A 12,084-nucleotide genomic window follows, 5' to 3' on the forward strand; every position below is an offset into this window, starting at 1 on the left:
AAAATATTTAAACAATTCAGTAAAAACACAGCACACATAAAACAACCAGGGAGGAGATCCAATAACTGTTTTCCATTCTGAATAGTTTATTTCGTATTGCATTTATAGTCCATTTCATGACGTGATGCACAGCTTGACTGTACAATTCATATGGCCCAGGCAAGCTAGTCCAATCTCATCAGATCTCTGAAGCTAAGCAGGGTCAGCCCTGATTAGTTCTTGGATGGGAGACCATAAGGGAAATCTAGGATTGCTATACAGAGGCAGGGGTAAGGAAAAGCTTCTATCAGGCTCTCAAATGTGTAAGTTCACCGCTTTGGTTCAGGCTCTAAGTCTGTGCAGGGCCCAGACTGGGCCTGTTTTGAGAAAAATCTCTTGGCTTGCTAATCAGGCACATACATCCATTTTCTGCTGAGCAACCATAAGATGCCAGCTAGGAACACTATCATTGACCAGAATTTAGGGCTTGCACTCACACACCAAGCTTATCATTTTTTTCTCTTGAAATATATACATCATAGTCTGTATCTATATAGATCAAGATGGGTAGCCATGTTAGTCTGTCCGTAGCAGTGGAAAAGAGCAAGAGTCCAATAGCACCTATAAGACTAACAAAATTAGATATCTGAAGAAGTGAGCTGTGGCTCATGAAAGCTCATACCCTCCCACTAATTTTGTTAGTCTTATAGGTGCTGCTAGACTCTTGCTCTTTTCCACTGTATCTATATAAGCATATCATTATGATAAATTGATTATATAGTATTGCAGTGGAGATCTTTATCAGCAGATTTGTTTCACCATTCATGTCTGAGTAGGTGGCAACTCTTAAAAGCCGTAACTTGAAAGCTATTAAAACCCCCTTGTCTGCCAAATACAAATCTTATCTGAAATGTATATGTCAAAACGTAATTGTGAACTTAATCCCATCAGCTTTGGTTGATTTAGAAGGGTGTAACTTTTTTCTAGGATCTGCACCGTAGGAGTGCCCATCTGCAGGCCAAAGGGATTGTCAGTCTTGTAAGTCTCCATTGACTCCAAGGGATTGTCAATCTTGTTAATCTCTTACTCCATACCATTAAAAGGCATGGAATTACACGATAGGCTTCACACTTCAGAGGCACTTAGTTCTAGGCCTGTGATTTGCAGCTGCGCTTGGAAATAAACCACATCAGACGGAGATTTACTTCATTGTTAACCTACGCAAGGTTGCTCTGGGTTGGGAAATTCCTGGTAATTTGGAGGGTGGATCCTGGAGAGGGCGAGATTTAAGAAGGGGTGTCTCGGGGGGGGGGGGGTATAATGCCATGCCAGAGAGTCCACCATCCGAAGCAGTCTTTTCTCCAAGGCAGTTTATTCCTATGGTCTGGAGACCAGTTGTAATTCCGTGAGATCTCCAGCCACCACCTGGAGGTTGGCAACTACCCACCACCTGGAGTTAACTAGCAAAAACGAACACTTCTTCTCATAACGGCCGCAAACTGGTGGCCCTAACCTCCCTATTGGTCAACGTTCCGTTCCAATCCTCCTTTTCATTGGTTCTTCCAGCTGTCCATCTCTGGCTCCTTGCTAGTCTCGCCTCTTTCATTTTTTTCTCACCCGCAATTTTCTTCTCTCCCCTCCGGCATTTCGCCCCCCCCTTTTCTTCCTTGACATCCTTTCGCTCTTTTTCCTCTTCCATTATCCCCCCCCCGCCTCTTTCTTAGCCCCGCCCTCTTCACACTCGGCTCGATCTCTATTGGGTAACCTCCCGCGCAGGCGGGCGTCTCCTCGCTCCCGATTGGCTAGAGGAACTGTGGGCTCTTGGTTTCCGTTGTGGTGGCGCGATGGCCCCACGCCGTGACGCGCAGATCGAAGTCCGTCGCCATTGGTCGGAGTCGCGGAGAGGCGGCGTGACTGGCGATGTGGCGCGCGGCGCGTCGGTTGGTTTCCGCCGTCGGGGCAGGCGGGGAAGGCTCAGCGGCGCGCTCTCTCTTTTCTGCGGTCTCTCAGGTGCGCAGTCCTCGTCGGTGCCTCCGCCCGAAAAACGTCTCGTCGCCGCGTCCTTTGATCGGCCTGCGGGGCAAGGCGGTGTGGCCTGGAAACGGAGAGCGGTAAGGACGGAACGGGACGGGACGCGAGGGTAGTCAACAGCGTCGGTGTAAGAACAGCAGGGGAGCCCTGCCTGGTTCCCCCTCGGTGATTTCGTCAAGCAGTGAGATTTTCACTGCAGCTTGTTTTTAGCGGTATACTGCATCTGCACGTGGAGGTTCCACTTAACTGCTATAGCTGAGATCTTCCTTCTCCAGGTGAAGCAAGTTCTAGGTGGGTAGCCTTGTTGGGCTGTAGTAGGACAGCCGGGTGAGAGGCCAGAGGCTCGTTAGAGACGAACAAGATTTTCAGGAAGAAAGGGCAAGAGTGCAATAGCACCTATAAGACTAACAAAATTTGTGGTAGGGAATGAGCTTTCATGAGTCGCAGCTCACTTCTTCAGATATGGCTAGAATGTGAGTCCATCTGTCCTTGTATCTTGGAGAGTGGAGTGATTTTAGATGCCGAATGACAATAGCAGGCGGGATTGAATTAGGTAGGGTGTGCAGAGGGGTAGTGGGTGTGGAGAAATCAGCACTGGTAATGAGACTGGAAGCCTAGGTTTTGATTCAGTCCAGGTGGGTTCATTGACTGGAGTTTTGTTACCAGTTACAATTCAGCAGTAGGTGCGTTGAAAGTCAGAGCTTTCTTCAGATACCGAGACTCTTGAAACCTTATACTCTGAAAATCTGGCTGATTTCTGAGTAGCTGCTGGACTCATCCTGCAGGTCAAGCAAGTGTCAATTTCAAGCCTGAGCTTAGAAACCGGGAACACAGGAAAAGCTTTAAACCTTGATATGCTCCACCAACTCCATTGGGGGACATCAGAACAGGCCTGGAGGCTGAGTTCAAGTTCCCGCTTAGCCGTCTAGTTCTCTAGAGTGGCTTTCTTTCAGCCTAACCTACCCCACAAGGTGGTTGTGAAGTCAAAATGGAGGAATTGTATGTACACGCTGAGAGCTTTAGGGAGAAGGATGGAGGAAATTGTGTTGGACTGATGGATCAAGCTCTTCTGAATTATGCCAAAGACTTGTGCCTAGCACCTTGCGCTCCTGCAGGGGCAAGACAGGAAGCCAACAAACAGGGTGTGAAGACATCTTTTCTCTCCTTCTGTTGCTCTTATATCCCTGCTGAAAGGGCTTTTGTGCCTTTTCTTCAAGGATGGCTTGTAATGAAAGAGAACAAAATTAAGACACAGACGTTGAAGCCTAAAAGGCAGTGCTGAATAATGTGGGATCTGTAAAAATGTTTGCTGTCTTGTCATTTTATGTGGGCTGCCTTTCCCATGCGTAAGTAAGGTTCAGTGAGTACATTGTAATGTGTTGTTTCTTAAGTATGTTTGGGATTGTAGCCTTTCTCATCACTCTTTTCCAAAGTGTCTCTGTATGCTCATGCCTCTTGCCTTGGGAAGTGCCAGCTAAAACATGTAAAGACTTACAATTATATGCAATGTGCACTTAATTCTGGAAATTTTGGATGAGGATCAGAGAAGCAGTGTACCAGGTGCAGTTATTGAGAGAGGGAGGGAGTCCTGAAGGTAGCTTATATAACCTTATATAACCTTCTAGCACTACAGATGCAGATATGTTTTCATCCTGATTTTCAGCATTCTTGCATGTGGTGATTTACACTGGTCCTCTTGGGGCCTAGTCCAGCATTCGAACCAGTTTATTTATTTATTTTACAAAATTTATACCCCATCTTTGTGCCCACATAAGAGCCACCAAGGTAGCTAAGAAATTAAAAACATACATAATAAAACCACACCTTAAGAACCATTAAAACAGAACAAAAACACATTAACAATTAAAATCAGAGCTAAAATACACATATCAAAACATAAAAACAATTTTGCAAGAATCAGAATCGAATACATGACAACTAACGTTCATTACAAAGAGTTACTCAAGGATTCTGTTCTGCTAATGTTGGAGCCGCCTTCTGGCAAAAGGCTCTTTACACTGGAGAACAGAACCCATCCCAAAAAAGATTCTCAGGGAAGAAGTAATCAGCCACTGTTGGCACTGTCAGGTATAAGCAATGATTGACAATATGCTACATTCAGTTGTTCCTTTTATGGAGACATAAATGTAACTGGTGAACCTTCTGACAGGAGGTGATCTGTGTGGTTGATTAAATATTGTTCTAATGGTGTATTTTCTGAATACCTTTCCTGAGCGCTTTTTTGTAATTAGTACTTTTCTTAGAAAGGTCAATATTGCAGCCATGCCAGAAATAAATACGGATGATCTAGATGAGCAGCAGGTACAGCTGTTGGCAGAGATGTGCATCGTGATTGATGAAAATGACAACAGAATTGGTGCAGATACCAAGAAAAACTGCCATCTCAATGAAAACATTGAAAAAGGTATTTCAAAATTTTCAAATTCATTTCGTGGAAAGTTGTTCTGCCCCAGAGCCCCGGTTGGATTGAGCACTTGCCCCATCTGGTACAACAACTCTCACACACCTCCAGTAGTGTGTGGTCCAGTTTTACAAGGTGAAAGAAAAAGAAGGGCTGGAGGATATGAAACCAGGAAGCAAAACTAATGTAGATGAACCAACTGATCTTGTAAATCCGTCACCAGGACAGGCTTGAATTGTTGATGGAGTGAAAAAGATGTTGAAAAGCTACTTATACTTGCTAACTGGCTTCCGGGTACCCACAAACTGCTCACTTCCTATGCCCTACCATTCCGTTTAGCTTTACATTTGTGGGCAGTTGGAGATGTTCACACCAAATATTGATAAGAGGTGTAAGTGGTGGGCAAGTTCCCGGCGTCATATGTATGTGTTTATAATGAGTCAAGATGCTCATTCTCTCTTGTATAGACAATGTCTTTTGGCTTTGATATATAAGCTTGTACTTTGTGTTTAACAAAAAAAAAAGATCTCCGAGCCGATGTATCAGTTAACTCGTTAGTAGCTTTTGGATGGAATGGCTGACTGTTAAAATCCGCAAGATTGTAAGAGGTGTAAAGCCATGACGGGGATAAAAGCATGTATCAATCATGCTTTCACTTGCATCACTTCTGATCAATCTGTGAAGTCACTCTGTAGGATACACTTTTCTTATGGCCAGAATATGTTGCCCAAGGACTTCAAGACTCACAGCTTCAGCATTTGGAGTCTTACATAACAACCTATCTGAAGAAAGATACAAGGGTGGGGCAGTGTTACCTATGCCAGGCTTAATAGATGTATGATTATGTGGCTTGGTTGAGTTCAGAACCTGTGAGAAACACGTTTGTGTTCAGAATAATATTTCCCTTGGCGCACAACCAATTCAGAGTTCCCTTTTTGTTCCAGTATGTTGCGTGTTATAGTTTGCTTATTCTGTGCATGTACTGGTATCTAAGTTGACTCCAATAAAGCTCTCCAAAGGAAGCTTTAAGGGGGTCTCCAAGCAAATAGTTGACTGAGCTGCTGTAGAATGTGGTTAAGTAGTTGGGCTATGAGTCAGCACTCTGCTGGTTCAAATCCCACTACTGCCATGAGCTCCGCTGGTGGCCTTGGCAGAGCCACTTCTCTCAGCTATATTGTGGGATAACACTGTTTACCACTCTTAGTGGGCACTATTCTGTCTAGAAGAGTGATATATAGGCTTATATACCACTATTATTATTTTAAAAAGGGATTTTAAAAAGGTAAAGGTACCCTGTGCGAGCACTGAGTCATTACTTGCCTATGGGGGGATGTCGCATCATGACGTTTTCTTGGAAGACTTTTTACAGGGTGGTTTGCCATTGCCTTCCCCAGTCATCTACTCTTTACCCCCAGGAAACTGGGTACTCATTTTACCGACCTCGGAAGGATGGAAGGCTGAGTCAACCTTGAGTCGGCTACCTGAACCCGGCTTCCTCCAAGATAGAACTCAGGTCGTGAGCAGAGCTTGGGCTGCAGTACTGCAGCTTACCACTCTACTGAAATCCTTCTCTCCAAGCAAAATGTCACCCTAAAAAAAAAGTTTGCAGTTGTGTCAGGAATAGAAATATAAAATATAGGAACAGTAGTAGTTTGTCCTTTGCCCAATATGCATTTAAAATTAAAATCTGATTAATTGAAAACAAAGATTGAATTTGCTGTTTGAAGTATACATTTTTTAAAAAGACTCATCTCTGTGTTACAGGATTGCTGCATCGTGCTTTCAGTGTTTTCTTGTTCAATTCAGAGAACAAACTGCTATTGCAACAGAGATCGGATGCAAAAATCACTTTCCCAGGTGTGTGTTTTAATAATCTTGATTTCTAAGTTCAACATTGGTAATGCACAATTTTGAAAAGGGCAACCTTAGAGAAAAATACTTTGTATTTGACTTGTGGGGTTTTTTTGTTGTGCAAACAAACTCATAAAATATGGTTTAGCCTGTTTTCCACTACATGTTTTGGCATTTGGAATCCAGTAGTGAAATTTATTTAACAGCAATTCATGTATATTGCTTTTTTAAATGTAATGTTTAGAATTATAAAGGACTTTGAAGTCAGTGACAGTGATGACACGATCTGAGTGGACAAATGTTGAACTAGACTCAGACTACTATGAGCAGAATGGAGCTCAACGAATTTAATTTAATTTATTATATTTATATTCCGCCCTCCCTGCTTTCGCAGGCTCAGGGCGGATAACAAATACAAACATGTTTAAAAACATTTTAAAAAATTAAATAATACATTTAAAAACATTTAAAAACATTAAATATAACAATTCATGCTGCCCAGTGGTTCATACATGCCTCTGTGTTTGCATAGGGGTGATGGTTTAACCCCCCCTTCACGGGGGGGGCGGGCACTGCCCGGCGTTAGCCATATGCCTGGCGGAATAGCTCTGTCTTACAGGCCCGGCGAAATGCAAGCAAATCTTGCCGGGCCCTTGTCTCGCAAGACAGAGCATTCCACCAGGTCGGGGCCAGGACTGAAAAGGCCCTGGCCCTGGTCGACGCCAGGCGGGCCTCCCTAGGGCCAGGGACACTTAAAAGATGTTTTCCGCCAGAGCGGAGAGTCCTCCGGGGCTCATATGGTGAGAGACGGTCCCTCAGATACGTCGGTCCCAGTCCGCGTAGGGCTTTGTAGGTTAACACCAAAACCTTGAACCTGATTCGGTACTCCACTGGCAGCCAAGAATCTGTGTTCTTTCTGATACCCCCTTCCCCATCCTGAGAAAAGCCATTCCAAGGAAGAGTATGAGATGTGGTATGGGGGTTAGTGGAAAAGGGATTTAGCAGAAATTGCACTCTTTCTTTCTTGTATAAACAGGCGTATGTGCAAGGGAGGCAATTTGCATTTATTCTTCCTTTTCGCTGCAGCTGCCTGAACCATGTCCCACACTATTCCTGAGGGTCCCCCAGTCCTTGGGAGTGACTCCTCATGAAATCCATTTATTACTTTGCAAAATGTAGATAATGTTGATGGAGTTTCACTGTGTACTGTGTGATTGTGCTAAGTAGTATTAATCCACACACGTTTTGTAGATTGTTTTACGAACACCTGTTGCAGTCATCCCCTAAGCACACCACTGGAACTGGAAGAAAATAAAGCAATAGGCGTTCGACGAGCAGCACAAAGACGTTTGCAAGCAGAGTTGGGCATTCCACTGGAACAGGTAAATAATATTCTGTTTTCAAATTAATGACTTCTCTGGAGGAAAGAAGCTGAATAGCATCTAGCTGTATTTGCAGCCCTAATTAGAGCTGCAATTAGAGCTTTGGTAGTTATTTGGAAACTTGAAACTGCCCTATTCCCAAGTTTAGCCTCTGGAACTGTGTGTCTTTGTCACAATTCCAAGAAACCTGGTGTTTTTCAGTAGTCAAAACAGCCAGCTCCCTTGAGTGCCTGACAAGAAAGAATGGAGACAATGCAGAAAAGAATCTTCCAGTACCTGCAACCAGAAGCAGCAGTGTTTTAGACTCCCATGTTAATTTCTTTTCAGAGAATTTTATGTACATAGACATAGGTAAGGGCAGGGCTTTTTTTCAGCCAGAACGCGGTGGAACAGCGTTCCAGCACCTCTAGAAAATGGTCACCGTTAAACTTTAAAATCACCCCTGGTGTCAGTCAGCTGGAGCAAGGGGGCAATTTAATCCCCCCCCTTTGCAGTAGCGCTCTTGAGGGTAGCTGTGTAATGACATCACTTCCTGGAAGTGACATCATCACACGGTCCTGGGAATGTGCGCGCACTTCGTGTGTGCGCACGTTGTGCCAGGGGCACCACCACTTGCCAGGAATTGCCCCATGTGCTGCCAACCCACTGAGTTCCATCACCTCTTTTCTCAGAAAAAAGCCCAGGGGAGGGAAAGATTCAGATTTAGTTAAAGTTTTAAACACCTTGAGACCAGTAATGAGTATATTTTTATTCAACTCCGGTAGTAGTGTTTTGAGGGTACGATCATCCCTTTCCCCAAGGCTGAAAAGTTATTTCAGATTTACTGGCACACTAAATTTATATGTAGTTGAGTAAAGAGTTCTCTAGTATTAGGCGACTGGTTTTCATAAATTTCTTCTTGCAATTACTAATGCAAACCAAATGATAAAGCAGCCACCCCTTTCCATGTACCCAATCCCTCTGCGTGTCCTGTCTTGGAGAATTTTTGCAAGATCTGAGTAGCTTTGATCCTCATGGTCATATCAAAGGCTGGGGGTACAACTTTGTTTTCCTCTGTTGTTGTGGAAGAGATTTTAAGTAGCCAAGTCCATCTTTCTTAAAAACAGATACGATTTGAAGTCAAACTGTATTATGGAAGATGTTCTTTCTCTCCTGTATCAAATTTTCATACAGAATGTTACCCCTTGTCACAAAATGAGACTCAGATCAGCAGAAGAAACATTATCATCTGCCTCCACCCCCCTGGGCCATTGTAGCCTTCTACACTGCTTATTCTTATTCCCTCCTGGGGGGCGAGGGGTGCCTTGTGATGCTTGTACAACAGTACTGTTGGAAATTAAGGCAAATACTGTAATCTGGTATCCCTTTCTCCTTTGCCTCCATGCCAAAATTTAGTGTTTTTGGAAAACGGGCTTACATTGAGGTGTTCTGAAAAGCTTCCTATCAAAAATCATTAAAGAAATTACTAAAGTACCTCTTGGGTATTGATCTGACTCAAAAGTTTTGGATTGTAGGTAACTCCAGAAGAAATCTTCTACCTAACCCGAATTCACTACAAAGCCAGGTCTAATGGAATCTGGGGAGAACATGAAATAGATTACATCCTCTTTGTGCAAAAGAACGTGATGCTGAATCCAGATCCAAATGAAATTAAAAGCTATTGTTACGTAACACAGGAAGAACTAAAGGAACTCCTGGAAAAGGCTTCTCAAAATGAAATTAAGATTACTCCCTGGTTCAAACTGATTGCAGAGACTTTTCTCTTCAAGTGGTGGGATAACTTGGATCATCTGAAGAAATTTGTGGATCATACTAAAATACACCGAATGTAGAATTAAATATGCTAATCTGAAATGGGGCAGTAGCTTTTTTAAACACTGAAGTGACACTTTTGAATTAATGTTTAATATATTGTAATGGCAATTTAAACACAAGAAGTCCCATACAAATGAAGGGCAATTGCTCGGATGACTCGTTGCTTGCCTTTCTTGCCTGTAACTTGAATCGTGCTGGTATTCCTAACAAGCCATCAGTGAGTATCCTTGTCAGAATTTGTCACTAGCAGCTGAAATTTCAGTACTAAAATGGCTACTTGTTCAGGTAGGTATATGCTGGCCACAATCCAGAGAGCCCTGTAACTCATTTCTTATACAGCTTTACCTGTGGAAGTTCTTTTGAAAACATCCAACTTCCAAAGCAGCATGTGATAGCAAAGAGAAAGGGGTCAGCAATTCCAGGTGAGCAATCCCATAGGGTGTGTTTAAATAGGGGGCAGGGGGGAAAAGGGGGTGTCTACTATAGCTTTTTTCCCTCATATCCCTAAAAGCTACATTGTAATCTTGTTGGAGGTGTTAGAGAAGACAATTAGGCTACACCTGCCCAATATATAGCATGTTTCAGTCACACATTTTTGAGTGTGTTGGATAGCTGCAGGTGCATATATTATATAAAACAGGTGTGTGAGGCTCCAGCAATACCTGTTAGCCTAGTGCAGTGGTGCACTTCCAGGTGAAGTCAGCTGTTTTTGTAGCTAGAGAAACAGCAGGGGGTGATATTTCAAATCAAGGAAGATGACGTCAAAACTCTTCAAGTACAAAATTGTACTGTTCTTAACTGAATCAACTTCCAGAAAAATCAAAATCCTAATGAACCTCTTCGATTTTCAGGCAGAGCTGGGTTGGAAACTGAAAGGCAGTAGTGTAGTGTACTGAATAACCCAAGAGCTCTTCTTAGAACAAGTTGTGTGTGTGTGTTTAATCACTGAAAAATCTGAGTTTTGAAGGTCATTATTTTAAGAAATTATACTTTGAAGAAAAATAAGTGCAAATGTTTGCAGTGTTTCTCAATGGTTTAAGTGTGGAAGAGTTGGCTATTTTGTTGAAAGAAGTAATTTAGTCTTGTAGTTTGTACAAAATTGTTCCCTCAAAAATAAATGGAAAAGAATATGGTCAGAATTTGAAGAACTCATTTTGCATGCTATAGGGTGGTTGGATTGGCTTCTTACACACTATCTCCTCTGCTACAAGGCTATCCTGAAGCAGGGAAGACATTCAAAATCAAATTGTGATGGGGCTGTTTTCATTTTCAAAAGCTTCCAGACAACAATATTTTAAGAACAATTAAGAGTAGGCTCGAAATGAATTAATGGATGGAAAATACTGATGCACTATCTGAGCTATCCAGAGTCCGAAGAATCATTCAAGGGGTTCTGTTTTGAGCATACAGAGCTGTTACTGCTCCTTTAGACTTGATCATAAGCCCGCCCACCCCCTTCTCTCTTTTTTGTAGGTGTTGGCCCTAACCGCTATAAATCCTAACGTGTGTAACTCACCCTTTCTTGGAAACTGCTTTATGCAGAGTTCTGCAGTCGAGAGGGTGAAGTCAAGAGGTGCTCATCAGCTGTGAAATCTCAATGGATACCACTGAGCAAATTTATTTCCGTGTCAGCTTCCAAGACCAAAAATAGCAATAGAAACTGGATTTAGAAACTAGATTCTTGGCTGACAGCCAGCCCTGGATCAAAATTAGGACTGATCCTAGATCCAAGCCAAAGTTATTAGAGGAGCAGGTAGGATTCATGCTAGTGCTGTCAGTTTTGAATCCCCATTCCCTCATGGAAGCTTGCTGGGTGACCTTGGGCAAGTCCCTCTCTGTCACTGCTGTTGGGCCAGTGTGGATTGACACTCAAGTGTATATTGCTCGCTGTCAAGAGACAGTGCACCCATCTTATTTCTGACGGATGAGATGATATGACATAGCATTTGTGTCACAATTCTTTTTATATTTTAAGTGTCCCAGAGAATTCAAATTATGCTTTCTTCTAAATCTGCAGTTTTATACACACATATTTAGGAAAAGGGGGGATCCTGTCAAGAAAACTTGCACAGAGTTAATTTAAGTAAGCTTTTAAGGCATCTTCGTTTTGTCCATGCTCAGAAGGATTTGTCCCAGTTTCTTCAACATGGTTGAGATTTTCACCTACAGCACTACTTAAAAGGTAATCTAAATACCACAGCACAGATTAGCTAGATCAAGGAGAACAAAATAAACAGTGCTGTAGTGGGGGCAGGCCCAACCTTTTACACTCAGATAAATCTCTGCCACCTGAGAAAGCGAGCACAAGCCTACATTTCCCTTGTGTTGCATATTCTGCTTCTACTACCTCAGTCCTCCCTTATTTATCACACACTTTTCAACCCGAGGTTTTCATTCCGCACACACCCTGATGCAGTGTAGAAGAGAAGTTGCACACCAAACTCTCTGGCAGTAGTCTGTCAGATCTTCCTGGAAATTAACAAGGGTTGAACTGGGAGCCTTCCACATGCAAAGCATGTGTTCTACCACTGAGCTACAGACCCTTCTCCCTTTACTTGAACAAATCTGTTTACAGTCCCTAGTTTAAAGAGAGATTACTTGAAT

At 42.9% G+C, this 12,084-nt stretch overlaps 1 protein-coding gene across 3 annotated transcripts; it reads left to right on the top strand.

Moving 5' to 3' along the window:
• Window positions 1–1,844: 1,844 nt before the first annotated feature.
• Window positions 1,845–9,633, top strand: IDI1 (isopentenyl-diphosphate delta isomerase 1). Of its 3 annotated transcripts, none has more exons than XM_054992130.1 (5): window positions 1,845–2,090; window positions 4,263–4,435; window positions 6,197–6,289; window positions 7,535–7,665; window positions 9,180–9,633. In XM_054992130.1, the coding sequence occupies exons 1-5, from the start codon at window positions 1,900–1,902 to the stop codon at window positions 9,495–9,497; spliced, it is 906 nt and encodes a 301-aa protein (XP_054848105.1). In that variant the 5' UTR covers window positions 1,845–1,899; the 3' UTR covers window positions 9,498–9,633. The 3 variants fall into 3 exon arrangements, with proteins under 3 accessions (XP_054848105.1, XP_054848106.1, XP_054848107.1); XM_054992131.1 differs by having other exon boundaries at window positions 1,846–2,090; window positions 4,275–4,435; XM_054992132.1 differs by having other exon boundaries at window positions 2,010–2,090; window positions 4,279–4,435.
• Window positions 9,634–12,084: the final 2,451 nt, after the last annotated feature.

This window comes from Eublepharis macularius, chromosome 11, assembly GCF_028583425.1.
Source record: "Eublepharis macularius isolate TG4126 chromosome 11, MPM_Emac_v1.0, whole genome shotgun sequence".
In the NCBI taxonomy this organism is placed as follows: Eukaryota; Metazoa; Chordata; class Lepidosauria; order Squamata; family Eublepharidae; genus Eublepharis; species Eublepharis macularius.